This window comes from Phocoena phocoena, chromosome 7 (genome assembly GCF_963924675.1).
Source record: "Phocoena phocoena chromosome 7, mPhoPho1.1, whole genome shotgun sequence".
NCBI classification, from domain to species: Eukaryota; Metazoa; Chordata; class Mammalia; order Artiodactyla; family Phocoenidae; genus Phocoena; species Phocoena phocoena.
The window spans coordinates 51,967,731-51,983,476 of record NC_089225.1 but is presented as its reverse complement, the minus strand read 5'-3'; the positions used below and the strand labels follow the sequence as shown (position 1 = coordinate 51,983,476).

General features: G+C 40.6%; 1 protein-coding gene across 3 annotated transcripts in view; it reads right to left on the bottom strand.

Annotated features, from left to right (window-relative positions):
* NOSTRIN (nitric oxide synthase trafficking) overlaps nucleotides 1–15,746 on the bottom strand; it is a 62,831-nt gene that overhangs the window by 26,702 nt on the left and 20,383 nt on the right. For 2 of the 3 annotated variants that reach the window (XM_065880555.1, XM_065880554.1), the window contains exons 3-7: nucleotides 9,931–10,014; nucleotides 7,178–7,240; nucleotides 6,878–6,959; nucleotides 4,617–4,679; nucleotides 1,927–2,025 (exon numbers count right to left, since the gene is read on the bottom strand). In XM_065880555.1, coding sequence (XP_065736627.1) covers nucleotides 1,927–2,025; nucleotides 4,617–4,679; nucleotides 6,878–6,959; nucleotides 7,178–7,240; nucleotides 9,931–10,014 — 391 coding nt within the window. The remainder of the gene's footprint in view (nucleotides 1–1,926; nucleotides 2,026–4,616; nucleotides 4,680–6,877; nucleotides 6,960–7,177; nucleotides 7,241–9,930; nucleotides 10,015–15,746) is intronic. The other variant, XM_065880556.1, reaches the window with a different exon arrangement.

The window sequence follows — 15,746 nt, the reverse complement described above, 5'->3', positions numbered from 1 at the left end:
CACAAGAACCTTGTGATATCTTGCTAACAATGAATCTAAGTTATTCAACTGATAGTTTCCTCAGATGAAATAATAGAGTTACTTGGCAATGACAATTCTCTTTTTCTTTTAAGAATGTTTTGGGTTGCAGTGGTGCTGCCTGCACTTCCTTAGGGGGACTCCATCTCTGGGGGAAGATATTGACTATTTCAAAGGTTTCCAATCTGGGGCACATACCATAAGGGGTGTCCAAGATAATCTAATACTCCAATATTAGTTGTGTTCATTTTTGCCTAAAAAGAGTGTTCAAGCTTACTCTTATTCAATATATGAATTGATATTGGTGCCCATGTGTGGACAGTTGAGGATTCTGAAGTGTTCTGGAGGGAGAGTGGGCGTTTTATAACATGAGAAGCTGATGTGGGTCCCACAAATGCTTTCACTCTCAACATCCTAGGACATGTGCCCATCGGCAGAAGTCTGGATCATACGGATTTACAGATTTATTATCCACTTTAATTAGGTTAATACACACAAAATGAACACATGCCTTAAAAAGATGTCTGCTACGAAGCTGTAGATTGATGTTAATACAAACAATGTAAGCACAGGAAAGCCACAGGAAAATGCCAGAGCTGACGCTTTCTCCCACTCCCGATTACAGGTGCATCATCACCCACATGAAAAGGCAAAAACTGGCATGATCTAGTGAGAGCTGATGAGAAGCTGACCAAAAAACTGACATTATCAAGAAGACATACTAGAAATGCAAATTTATATTTACTATGGGTAAGGGTGAGCCTTGCCCCACATGTATATTTTGTCTGTATATGTCACTTAATCACTATATGAAGACATCATGATTAGCTAATCACTGAAAATATTATTTCATTTTTACCACATCCTTCAAATATTTCTACTTTGTTATGTTATATAATGTTCATAACATTAGTTTAATATAAAAAGTATTCTATATAATATACAAGATAGGTAAAGTATATTATATAATACATTATGCTATGTGTATATATTTTTTACTTATTTGGGGTGTGAGCTGAGAGGTGTTTAATCGGGCTCCTTATCAAAAATATTGGAGGGGCTTCCCTGGTGGCGCAGTGGTTGAGAATCTGCCTGCTAATGCAGGGGACACGGGTTCGCGCCCTGGTCTGGGAAGATCCCACATGCCGCGGAGCAACTAGGCCCGTGAGCCACAACTACTGAGCCTGCGTGTCTGGAGCCTGTGCTCTGCAACAAGAGAGGCCGCAATAGTGAGGCCCGCGCATCGCGATGAAGAGTCGCCCCCGCTTGCCACAACTAGAGAAAGCCCTCGCACAGAAACGAAGACCCAACACAGCCCAAAATTAATTAATTAATTAATAAAAAAAAAGAACTTAGCACAGTGCCCAGCATACAGTAGATAATTTAAAAAATATATATATATTGGACTCCACTGGTTTAATTTGTCATCTGTCAATAATACCTTTTAAAAATATATGGGGACTGGGACTTCCCTGGTGGTCCAGTGGGTAAAACTCTGAGCTCCCAATGCAGCGGGCCCGGGTTCGATCCCTGGTCAGGGAACTAGATCCCGCATGCATGCAGCAACTAAGAGTTCACATGCCGCAACTAAGAGTCTGCATGCTGCAACTAAGAAGCCCACATGCCGCAACTATGAGCCCGCATGCCACCAGGAAGATCCTGCGTGCCACAACTAAGACCCAGAGCAGCCAAAATAAATAAATATTTTTTTGGAAAAGATCTCTAAAATATATATATATATATGGGGACCAGGAATAACTTAGGATCCTTCTCATATTCTACCACACTACAGCCCTGCAGAGACCCCGCACAGAGGGGGAATCAGCCACTTCTCCTGTGTTCATAGCTAAGGGCAGGAAGCCCATCCATCTCTAAGCCATATGCACTCAGCCGGCCATGAGAGGTTACCTTCTGCTTCTCCTTCTCAGTCGTAATTTGCTTGGAGCTTTCTACAAGATGGAAAAGCGCTTCATGCTTCTTGGTACTAACCATCAATTTCTTCTTGGCCTAGAGTCAAAAACATACAAAAAAAGCAAAAAGGATCAGAAACTGATATCAAGAGAAAAACTCTTCTGTTCTGGAACAAGTTATGTTCACGTGCTAGCTTGAACGATTGTGTATGTTTAGTTCTTCATTTCTGCCCTCACCTCAAAATCTGCCTAAAATATCACAGTGGCTAACATTTTGCCCTGAGAACCACTGTGTATTTTTTTCATTACACTGAGTTCATTCAAGAGGTTTATACATTTTGTTAAATCACCAAAGGCTTGCGAGTTTCCAAAACATTGTTCTAGCTAGCATAATGCAAGGCAATGGCTTTACCAACCCCCGTACCCCTGCCAAAAAAATCACAACAAACATGGAAGACTGCTGGCATCATTCTTTTAAATCTGCTTGGCCACAATTGAGGTCATTTTAAGATGCTCTCTTAAAACTTAGAGCAAAAGAAAAATTTTGCTCCCTGATGCCTGGGCTTGAGAGCTGGGCATCTGCCTGGCATCTTGTGAACTACCCTGCATTTGTGGTGGGCAGGCGGAGGGAGGGGTCAAGAAGGAAGCAGCATTCAAAGTCCCTTACTCTGTTAATGCCTCCAGCCTTGGCCTGCGTTATGATGTGGGTGATCCGTCATTCCCTAGACAGTCCCAGCTTGGCAGAGCAGGATGCTCCAGAGATAAAACCAACAGAATTTGGTTTGAGTTGGATTTAGCCTATTCAGGAACTGGGTTGATTGAAAGATGCTATGGTTTTTCACCTCAAGTTGCAATGACTGTAAAACCAGAGAATGAAGGAAAAAGTCCAGGTCTTTCTTTCCCTAGGAAGTCAGAGGCAAAGCCTTCTGAAGGTCTCTAAACATATGAAACCTCTACAAAATGGAATTCAAGGAACAAGAAGCTCAGAGACCCTCCCCTCCACCTTCTGTCAGTCACATGCCTGCTGATAAATGAGAGTAGGAGCCAGGAGCATTTGGTTCTTTAAGGCTCTTCATTCGAGTCTCCAAAACAGACTACACCGCATTACTGACATGCTGAATCCCTTGAACTGTAACTGGAGAGAAAGCTATTATAGTGCAAGCATTTTATGTTCTCTAATTTCTCTGTCAATCTTCATAAAAAATAAAATCGTTCTATTTAGAAAAATTACTTGATGGAAACTGGGAAATAAAAAAAGATTTTTTTTTTTGTTCCTGAAAGCAGCGGCAGTTACTGAGCATAGTTTCTCTTTTGGTCCATTGTATTGCATTTCCTGTGAAAGCTGAATATTTACAGAATGTATTTTTAAAAACAAATTCTGTTTAAGAAACCTCATAAAATCAAGAGCAAAACTGAAAACAAACGACTGGACTCTCGTTTATGGAACCTTTAAATATTCACTATAAAAGTGATTCTTGTGAGCAGTCCTTTACCAGGACTGTTATTGTGGGCATAGAAATTCATTTATCTCAAACATTTCTGATTAATGTCCTTGTCTTATGGGGTCCTTGGTTCCAGCAGGAGCTTCAGAGGCAACACTGAGGGCTGAGATGCGGCTGCCTGTTTCTGAGGGTGTCTCCGCTTTTTTTGCACTCATGACCATCTACTTGGGAAAGAAAGTTCTCTTTGGGCACCAACCCTTTGAGATGAAAGAGAGAATTTCAACTTTGGTAGCACAAGTCCCCTCAAAGGGAATCATTGGGTTTTCTGAGCAGATTCCCTCTCCACTGGCTTCTAGTCCTTCCTACTCGAAATGAATTCCTCCTAAACTGGATTGTTCTAGAATAATCATATATATATATATATATATATATATATATATAGGCACCACCTGTGATTATCTCTGCTTAAGACCCTGTAATGATATGCTCTAAATTTTCACACCAGATCATAATTTCTTTCCTTAGAAGTCATTCACTCTTTCCTGCACACATGTTATCTAGCCAACTAAATTTTAAATTACATGGAAACAAGAACCATGTCTTAGTACAGTGTGGTGCACAAGGAGTGGGCCGTACATACTTGTGAAACCAATACAGGAATCCCCCTTCACACATCTTTACACACCCGTCACTGTGCTGCTCTCACTGGTGAGACAGAGATCACAAATGCCCTTATAAAAGATAAAACCAAAACTCAGTATTCATATCTTGCCCTAAGTTTCAAATTATACAAAGAGTCAGTCAGTGTAGGTAATGCTTATGGGCAGTGACCTTGGAGCCCAGTGACTTGGAATAATTCTTGGTTCAACCATTAACCAGCTTTGTAACATTAAGCAATTATTAACCTCTGTGTCTCTGCTTCCCTACTCATCTATAAAATGGGACAACACAAGGTCATATACCACATTGGTTGGTTTTTGTGATGATTCAACACATAAATATATAGCATTTGACATACAATAAACACCACATGTTAGCTATAAATAAAAGTCATATTTAGAGTTCTGCTCCTCTATTGATTTAGTTGAAAGATATATCTATATAATAACTCAGACGAGGAAACATTTTGCTTTTCAGTTAGCACTTAGAAATACTGACACTAAAACACACGATCACATTTGTACAAAAGCCAAAAGCTTCAATCCTGAAAATTGGGTTTACACAAATGATATTTGTGTATACTTGCCTTAATTTGATGATTCCAGTTGCTAATGACAAGATTTGCTGTCTTTTCAACTTCATTATCAAGCTATCGAAGGGAAGAAAAGAAAAAAAATTTTTTTTTGCTGTCTTCTTGTTGAGTCACAGTGCTGGCTTATTAATTCTGGTACAATTAGTAGCACAATTAAGTGGAATTTTAAAATCCTATAGAGGACATATTTCCTGAGAAAAGTAGTCAAGTCTCTTTTCCTCAGGTCAAGAATCTCTTCACAAGATTTACTCTGAATGCATTTGGTAAGATAATTATTTTTAATATATAACTCTGTAGAAACAATATAAATGGGTACAATCTGTGTGGAGGAGTATCTTGCATAGTTTGGTATCACTTCCAGTCCCATTACTTCCTCTTCAGCATTATTCCATGTGACCCAAATTTTAATACTGTGAGATTCAGTAGAAGTCCTAGCAGTGCTAATTTTACTGTCTTATTGCCTCTAAAGTGAATATTGCTTTAATTTCAAAAAGATTGACTTTTTCTCCTACTTTAAAATAGCCAATGGGGCAGTAAATGATGAAAATGGAACTAGGCAACCTCCTGAGGAGATCAGACTTAAGTTAGTGCAGAACCTTTTCTCCTGAACCATAGACCTTTCTTCAAAACCCACAGATCAGCCATTACTCAACCACTCTGAGATCTAGCAACACTGTACTTTTTTCTTTTTCTGTTCATTAAATTTGGAATATGTGGTTTAGCACAACAAACACAATTAAAATAATTTTATGCACTATGTCACTTTTGACTCTATGTTGCTGAAATATGGAACAAGTTCACTTTTAAAAATTCGACTTTTTTGTGAGAAAATGTGGCAGGGTGATAGGGGTGCAACAGAGAGGGGCAAATGCTGAAAAGAGGATTATAAACTGGACCAGCATTCTGAGGCGACCATGACATTAATTATCTAAAGCACTGTGATCACAGCACTGTGCCTAATTTAGTAAGTACTAAGGAAATTCTAGTGATTATCATATTATTATGTGGTATGACAATATTTTGTTATTAATGAAGTATAGTCTAGTGTTTGGCTTTTATTAAGTTGGTTTGCAAAGGCAGAAGATTATATTACTTTCTAGTAATTCCTGTAAACTTCCCCCATCACCCTAGCCCTAAGGAGAACATCCATTCTGGTAAAAATACATGGATGCCCACTAAACATCTATTCCATTTCCTGACTCAGTTTCATACGTTTGAATAAATTTTTTTTGGTATCATTTCTCTTCCATCAGGGCTTTCACAAATCCCCTCATTCTATGGACTTACCACCTTTAAGACCTGCTTTATCTGGCTGTGATTACTTGAAACTCCCCTTAGCCACTGCCCCTGCCCTTCTCAAATACCTCCTATTACTGCTCTGAACTTCTCACCTGTACCTGTCATTGACACAGATAATGACCATGACCCCATCCCTATCAGAGCTAAGCAGTGTTTATTAAATACCTCTTCATGTTGCCTGAAAATATATTTTAAAGTGCTTACTGACTGTATTACACGCAAATAAAAAGAAAACAGAACACAAATGAAATTGTTCTGGAAGGAAAAGTACACAGACAGACCAGAGAATACGCCATACAAGAGGACCAGGTGCCCTGAAAGAATTGTTTAGTTATTTTTCTTCAATTTTAAGGCTATTTGATGATTATACCTAGTATTTCTTTTACCTAATTCCAAGGTTATAAGTATAGAGAAGCATTTCCTTTCAAAAATTGCGTTTATAATTCTATTTACAAACGGTGTATCTATTCAGTGTAAAACAATGCAAATACAAAAAAGTACAAACAAATGAAATAAAAATAACCTCAAATTCCACTATCTAGAGATAATTCTTATCAACATTCTGGGGAGGTGCTTCCAGGTTTTTTTCTATGCATATATTCACACATTTATTTTACAAAACTGCAGTTATATTGTTAGATTTTCTCAGCTTGTTTTTTAATTTAGCACTACATCCCCATGTCATTAAATTCTGCTGAAATAAGATTTTTAATGGTTGCATAGTATTCCGTTGCTTGAATTCATTGTAATTTATTTTTGGATGATGAAGAAGTTTCCATTTATTCACTACTATAAACAATGCTTTAACAAACATCCTCGTACATAAATCTTTGGGTTTGTGTTTATTTTTATGATAAATTCCTGAAACGTAGGAGCACCTTTAGATCACCTTTTATTTCTTGAGCCAAAGACAGAAATCTTGCTTTAACAGGAAAAAAAGAAAGATTTTGACTCACTGATTTTCTCTTCTTTTCATGTGCACTCAGGACTTGATGAGTTGGTTTTACTGCTTCCAACTCAATTGCTTTGCCAAGTTTTCTGGAAATAGAACATGAAAGACACACAAGCCTAGTATTAGGATTTATATCTACTTTCCGAATTATTTTCTGGGGAAGTAAAATGGTGTGTTAGGCATTATCTAAAATGGTGTGTTGCATTATCAGTGCAAGTTTGCAGTGGAGTATTTGTAGCATACCCACTTTAAATATTTATGACTCCCTTTAGGGCTGGAGCAAGGCCAGCGTGTGGGTACTCACTGATGCAGGTCCGCTGCCGACCTCATGCCCTCCGAGACCCAGGCCCAGGCACTGACAACACAGCTGGAGGCAAAAACAAGGGAGCACAAGTGTGGGTGTCATTTTCCCAGGAGTCTGAGAAATAAAGCATCATGTCTGAGCCATTGCATTCGGCAATTGCACTCATATCACTAATCCTATTTCAATTTCTCCATGGGATTAAATTCTGCCAACATATTTATTTGCACTATTGTCATTACATAAACTGCGTTTTTTTCCCAATCATTTTTCATCCTGATTTCCACTTTTCATTTCATGTCTGTAGAAAATCAGGGAAATAAAGTAGCCAAGGGTGAGAAGCCACTTAGAACAGGCAGGAGAGAGCATGCTACCCTTAAAGACAACCTTTTCAGGCTCTTCATTTCACAGATGAATAAACGGAGGCTCAGAAAAGTTAAGTTATGGAGGACTCCAGAGCCCTGGTCATGTCCTGCGTGCTGCTCTTGGGGTTGGGGTCTAGGTCCTGTTCCCTGCTGGCCTTTAGGACAAACACTCAGATGTTCTACTGACTTGTGAGTATATCTCAATTTAACAAAAGGATAATTCGGCCCCGACCCTAGCAGCACAAAGGGAGAATTAGGAAATATGACGTTATTTTCCTCCTACATATAGTTGGCCTTCAAATAGGAAGCCCATTGTATCAATAAACCTCAGGGACAGAGCCAGTGTAGACTTTGATGGAAGGGAAGGGACAGATCGGTGCCCATGCTGAGAGCAAGACGGTGCAGAGGTTTGCCTCCATATGACTTAGGCTGCACCTGGCAGCCAGAGAATGGGAGAACTAGATCAAAGGCTGTCAGATTTTCTGTGTATCCAAAGCCCGGCATAAAACCAAGCACAAGAGAGTACCCACTGTATGCTTCCAATTATAGGAAAGTCCAGAAAAGACAAGACAATCTAGATTGAAAAAAAGCAGATCAGTGTTTCCTTGGGACTGTGTTGGGGGAAGGATTGTAGACAGGTATGAGGAGTCTTTTGGTGATGAAAATACGTATATTTTGATTTTGGTGGTGGATATATGGTGTATACATATGTCAAAATCAATCAAACCATATACTCAAAACGGGTGCGTCTTATTGCATGTAAACTAAATCTCAATAGAGTTGGTTTTTTTAAAAAAAAAAAAGAAGCCCAAGCACACTTTCAGGAAGAGAATCTGACATTTGCCCCTGGGAGGAGCTGGGTGGCAGAGCAGGAAGGAGAAGGCGTTGGCCTCAGAGGTTCTGTGTCTGAATCTACAAGCTCCCCTTTGTTTCCTGCATGACCTTGGAAGAATCACTTGATTTCACTGATCCTCACTTAACTGGTCTTTTAGAAGAGAAATAATTTGAGTTATTATACAAGTACCTAACAGATTTTGGTACAGATAAAAGTTCAGTTAATACTTATTATTAAATATTGTTGTACTAACCCTGGTTAACCAAGCATTCTGTTCATGCCAACTCCTTGGGAACACGATGCTGGATTCTAGGGTTCCCACACAATAAGACACACACCCCTACACCTACACCTCTCAACCTTTAGGAGGTAATCAAAACTAAAATCATAATGAACACTTAGGGAGCTTTGGCTCCAGCCAGGTATTAAAAACATTTCTTGTGTTATTTCATTTACTACTCACAGGAGTTATATGAGATGTGTTTTATTTCCATTTTAAATACACAATGAAAGGTAAAATAAATTGTCCTAATTTACCTACTTGGTAAGAGGTAGAGCCAGAATTTAAACATGGGTAGTCTAAATAAAGTCTATTTATACTCAACCACTGTGCTCTACTGGTTCCTTTGCAGGCTTCTAAAATACCATCCTAAAAATCAAGCTCAAAGTCAGAGCAATTTCAAAGCCATTATTTGCTGTTATGGATAATGCCTAGGGAGTAGGAATGTGGGCTCCAGAAGCCTTCCTTTTTTCTTTCCCTCTTTCTTTTACCATCAGAAGGGGTCTTTGCAATGGCACTGCCATTGGGTGGCATCTGCAAGCATTAGTCAAAAATCTTTGTAAGAAAATATCACTAATGGACCATTTTTAGAATACTAATACCTTTTTTCTCTCCCCAAAGAGAAGTAATTGACTTCATTCTCAACTGAATTGAAAAAAATGTGAACCAACATTTTTTCAGCATCTGATGTGCCAATATCTTTACATATATTACCTCGTTTAATATGCACCCCCCGATACACACACACACACACACATATACACACAATGGAGCACATCTTGTTACTCCACGTAACAGAGGAGGAAATCAAGGAAGGCCAGGTTGCTTGCTGAAGGTCATAAATTTGAGATAAAGCAGGATTCACACTTCCTGATTTCAAGAGCTTCCGACTTAACAACACTGCTTCCCAAGTTAATATCCTCACCAAGGCCTTTTACGAATATGAGCTTAGGAGTCACAAAGACACAGGATGAACCCAGCTCTGAAATTCATTATCTGTGTGACCAGGCAAGGTTCTTAAACTCTCCAAGCCTCAAGTCCTTGTTTGTAAATAGGGATCATAAAAAGACTTCTCAGAGATTGTTGTGAGGATTAAATGTAGAGTATCTATGAAAGCATTTAACACAGTGTCTGGCACACAGTAACAGCCCAAGAACTGGAAGCCATGCTTGACTCTCTGGACTTTCCACATTTATATGAGGAAGCTGGAATTGAACATATGTCGCTTTTTATTACTTTTAGGAGTGATTTTGCCTTATCTCTTCCATATACTTACTTTTTCTTTGTGCTCTGTAATGTTTTGCTGAGTTTGGTTGCCAGTTTCTGAAGTCCTTTGGCATAACTGATCTCCAAATTTGCCCTGTTAGCAAAGGGATAGATGTTAGATAGGATACAACGGCTGGAAATCAAGCAAAACCACACACACACACACACACACACACACAGAGACACACAAATATATGAAGGAGGACTCAGGCTGATAATGCAATGAATAAAGAGATGATTTGTCTACTATAAGGATTCTCCTGTCTTAGGTGTAATCTTTAAGGATATCCAAGAGAATCCTACAAAAGGAGTGAAGTTTTTATTTAAACTTCTTGTACACTAGTGTTATGGGTTGAACTATATTCCCCCACAAAGGCGCTTAAGTTCTAACCCTGCTGTCTGTGAATGTGGCCTTATTTGGAAATAGGGTCTTTGCAAATAATCAAGTTCAGATGCAGTCACTAGGATTGGCTAGAACTCAGTATGGATGTGTCCTTATGAATGGGAGAAATTTGGGCACAGTCTCACACACACACACACACACACACACACACACACACACACAGAATGCTGTGTGAAGATGAAGGGGCAGAGATTGGGATAATGTATTATAAGTTAAGGGATGCCGAAGGTTAATCGTCAGCAGACCACCAGAAACTAGGAGAGAGACACGGAATAGATTCTCCCTCACAGCTCTCGGAAGGAACCAACCTGACCAAACACATTGATCTCAGACTTCCAGCCTCCAGGAATGTGAGAAAATACGTTTTTGTAGTTTAAGCTACAGTAAGAGACTGTGTAAGTTAAGTAACCCAGTCTGTAGTACCTTGTTATGGCAGTCCTAGCAAACTAATCCAGCTACTTTCCTACTTATCCTGAGACACAAGCACCAACTAGCTCTAGATTATAACAGCTGGCAATACAATAATACATTATGATGGAATTAACCAAACAGTAACTTTCTAATGGGCCAGCACGAGATTTAGAAAATGAATTCCCATTACCTTCCATGCAGGACAAGACTCAGTAGGGAATCTGGGCATATCCTCCCAAAGAAAACTTGGTTCTTTGGATGGATTGAGTCACTCTTAGCTTAAGCTGATTTTTCCATGTCCTAATTTAAGCCCATCTATAGCTAAAATGAAGACACATTTTTATTCATTTCACTTTTCAATGAAAATAATAAAAATGTAGGATATTAAGTTCAATTTATGCTACTTTTTTCATCTTTATATGGACCAGAGAGTCTTTGTTGCATATTTTTCAGTCTTTTAATTCTACTTTTATTATAAAACATCATTAGAATTATTTGTGACTCCATTTCATTTGGGGAACAATCCCAGGACTCTCCAGTAATTAACTTAATCCTTGGATGTTTTTACACAGATTAGGCTCAGTGTTATAGACCAAAAAAGGAAAGACCTCTTTTATGAATGGAACCCAGAGATCATGGGCTATGGACCTATCGCTAAGATTCTCTTCATTTTTCCTCTTTAGTACAGCTGTGCTCAAAGTTATTTTTAGCACCTTTTAAAAGAAAGAAAACCATTGTAGGATGCATGTTAAGGCCTAAGTGCAGAAAATACCCATTTGGCATCAGGCCTTGGCCAAGTATAAGAAAAAGTTAGGGTAAATATTTTTAAATAATGAAGATGGTAAAGAAATATCTCATAGTGTTTTAAAAAAGATTTTTCTGCTCTAGGAATATGTGGTGATTGATGGAGAGAGAAAGTCCTGGTCAGCAGCAAGCTGGGAGAGACCGCCCCCCTCAATAAACTTGGATGCTCTAGAATCCCAAGAGAACGCTATGGCTCAGTAGGGTGGCTTTGGGCAACATTAAAATGAATTAATCAGACTTACCTCAATGAGGTTTATGATAATTAAAAATTAAATTTAAAAAATTTTTAATTAAATTAATAATTAAATTTAATTTTAAAAAAATTAAATTTTTTTAATTTAAAAAAATTAATTTAAAAAATGTGGTAATCACCCAAAACCAACAGGGGCTCAAGGACTGAAATGATTTTTATTGATTTGCACAACCCAAGCCCTGGCTCCCTCTCTGATTTCCCCTCCTACTAGTCATCCCCTTGTTCATTGCTTAGTGGCCAAATGTCATCCTGCTTTAGGGCCTTTGCACTTGCTGTGGCCTCTGCCGTGTATTCCTTCTGCTACATAACCCCATGGCATTCTTCTTCACGTCAACCCCAACAAGTCTTGTTCAAACATCACCACCTCAAAGCCTACCCTATTGAAAAGAGCATTCTTGTCACTATCTCCCTACAGCTTTATTTATGCCCTAGCATTTATCACTATCTTACATCACATCATTTTTTACTGTGCTTCTGTGAATACCCCTAGAGTGTAAGCTCCATAAGGGTAAAGATTTTGTGTTGCTCATTGCTATATCCCGAGGCCTAGAACAGTGCCTGCCATGTTATTGGTGCTCAGCATGTATTTCTTGAAAGAATGAATGAATGAATGGACTTCCCATCAGGTCTTGGTTAGAATTTTTAACCAGTCTCCACTACAAGTCTGTTCTCATTTCACCACTTTTGAAAACTTTAAACTGCTGAAGTATTTAAATTCAGTCCCACAAGTTTGAGGTGTGCTCAGCTCTGATGTCAGCGTACGTGGCTTTCTAGCACTCGAAATAGCTAGACTCATTAAACCCTCTCCTAATCCGTCTTTAACCAGCGGGTTCCTTAGGACTTTCCTTTCCAGCATTCCATTCTTGCTTAGAAGCAGCACATAGAACATTAAATATGATGATGCATTTGTCGTGCTCAGCTGGTGCTGGGCACCAAAAATTTCTTAATAAATATTAATTTTTCTAATGTTATTATGGTATGTATCCAAAAGGATCTCTAAACATTCAGAAATACACAGAGATGGGGAGAAGTGGGGGAAAGAATGCACATTTTTCTCATCCATCAGCTCTAGAACAATCCTGAATGGCTTCCCACAGGAAAGGGAATGCTGTCAGGCACAGCCTCTTCCTCAGAATTCAGTTTCACTTTTACCCTGTTCTTGCAGGTCCTACAAAATGGCTCAGAGGCTAAGCAGAAATAAAAAGGACAACGATGAGAGGGAAGTGTGGCATTCCCTTACATCGTTAACTTAATCTGATTCTAGAAAAAAGTTGGGCTTTGGTGTCAAGAAAGGGAGAGGGTCCTGCTCTCTTTGAATTGATGGGCTGTTGTTTTGAACCTGGCTTTATTCTTGAACCCCTGTATTTCTGCTGGCTTTCTCTTAAGTACAGTAGAAAACCAGCCTAAAGAGAGGCAATTACGAGAGGAGGGGGAGATGGTGAAAGAGTAAGACGCGGAGATCACCTTCCTCCCCACAGATACACCAGAAATACATCTACACGTGGAACAACTCCTACAGAACACCTACTGAATGCTGGCAGACCTCAGACCTCCCAAAAGGCAAGAAACTCCCCACGTACCTGGGTAGGGCAAAAGAAAAAAGAATAAACAGAGACAAAAGGATAGGGACGGGTCCTGCACCAGTGGGAGGGAGCCGTGAAGGAGGAAAAGTTTCCACACACTAGAAGCCCCTTCGCGGGTGGAGACTGCGGGTGGCAGAGGGGGGAAGCTTCGGAGCCGCGGAGGAGAGCACAGCAACAGGGGTGCGGAGGGCAAAGCGGAGAGATTCCCGCACAGAGGATCGGCGCCGACGGGCACTCACCAGCCCGAGAGGCTTGTCTGCTCACCTGCGGGGGCGGGCGGGGCTGGGAGCTGAGGCTCGTGCTTCAGAGGTCGGATTGCAGGGAGAGGACTGGGGTTGGCAGCGTCAACACAGCCTGCAGGGGGTTAGTGCGCCACGGCTAGCCGGGAGGGAGTCCGGGGAAAGTCCGGATCTGCCGAAGAGGCAAGAGACTTTTTCTTCCCTCTTTGCTTCCAGGTGCGTGAGGAGAGGGGATTAAGAGCGCTGCTTAAAGGAGCTCCAGAGACGGGCGCGAGCCGCGGCTAAAAGTGCGGACCCCAGAGACGGGCATGAGACGCTAAGGCTGCTGCTGCCGCCACCAAGAAGCCTGTGTGCGAACACAGGTCACCATCCCCACTCTCCTTCCTGGGAGCCTGTCCAGCCCGCCGCTGCCAGGGTCCCGGGATCCAAGGACAACTTCCCCGGGAGAACGCACGGCGCGCCTCAGGCTGGTGCAACGTCACGCCGGCGCGACGTCACGCCGGCGCGACGTCATGCCGGCCTCTGCCGCCGCAGGCTCGCCCCGCACTCCGTGCCCCTCCCTCCCCCCCGGCCTGAGTGAGCCAGAGTCCCCGAAGCAGCTGCTCCTTTAACCCCATCCTGTCTGAGCGAAGAACAGACGCCCTCCGGCGACCTCCACGCAGAGGCAGGGCCAAATCCAAAGCTGAGCCCTTGTGAGCTGTGAGAACAAAGAAGAGAAAGGGAAATCTCTCCCCGCAGCCTCAGAAACAGCTGACAATCAACTTGATGTACCCTGCATCTGTGGAATACATGAATAGACAACGAGTCATCCCAAATTGAGGAGGTGGACTTTAAGAGCAAGATTTATTATTTTTTTCCCCTTTTCCTCTTTTTGAGAGTGTGTATGAGTATGCTTCTGTGTGAGATTTTGTCTGTATAGCTTTGCTTCCACCATTTGTCCTAGGGTTCTATGCGTCCGTTTTTTTTTCTTTTTTAAAAAAATTTTTTTTCTTAATAATTTTTTTTATGTCAATAACTTTATTTTACTTTATCTTCTTTCTTTCTTTCCTTCCTTCCCTCCTTTAGACAACGAATCATCCCAAATTGAGGATGTGGACTTTGAAAGCAAGATTTATGATTTTTTCCCCTTTTCCTCTTTTTGAGAGAGTGTATGTGTCTGCTTCTGTGTGAGATTTTGTCTGTATAGCTTTGCTTCCACCATTTCTCCAAGGGTTCTATCCATCCGTTTTTAAAATTTTTTTCTTAATAATTATTTTTTATTTTAATAACTTTATTATATTTAACTTATTTTATTTTACTTTATCTTCTTTCTTTCTTTTTTCCTTCCTTCCTCCCTCCCTCCCTCCTTTCTTTCTTTCTTTCTTTCTACTTCTACTAATTCTTTCTTTCTACTTTTTCTCCCTTTTATTCTGAGCCGTGTGGATGAAAGGCTCTTGGTGCTACAGCCAGGAGTCAGTGCTGTGCCTCTGAGGTGGGAGAGCCAACTTCAGGACACTGGTCCACAAGAGACCTCCCAGCTCCACATAATATCAAACGGCAAAAATCTCCCAGAGATCTCCATCTCAACACCAGCACCCAGCTTCACTCAATGACCAGCAAGCTACAGTGCTGGACACCTTATGCCAAACAACTAGCAAGACAGGAACACAACCCCACCCATTAGCAGAGAGGCTGCCTAAAATAATAATAAGTCCACAGACACCCCAAAACACACCACCAGACGTGAACCTGCCCACCAGAAAGACAAGATCAAGCCTGATCCACCAGAACACAGGCACTAGTCCCCTCCACCAGGAAGCCTACACAACCCACTGAACCAACCTTAGCCACTGGGAACAGACACCAAAAACAACGGGAACTACGAACCTGCAGCCTGCAAAAAAGAGACCCCAAACACAGTAAGATAAGCAAAATGAGAAGACAGAAAAACACACAGCAGATGAAGGAGCAAGATAAAAACCCACTAGACCTAACAAATGAAGAGGAAATAGGCAGTCTACCTGAAAAAGAATTCAGAATAATGATAGTAAAGATGATCTAAAATCTTGGAAATAAAATAGACAAAATGCAAGAAACATTTAACAAGGACCTAGAAGAACTAAAGATGAAACAAACAACGATGAACAACACAAT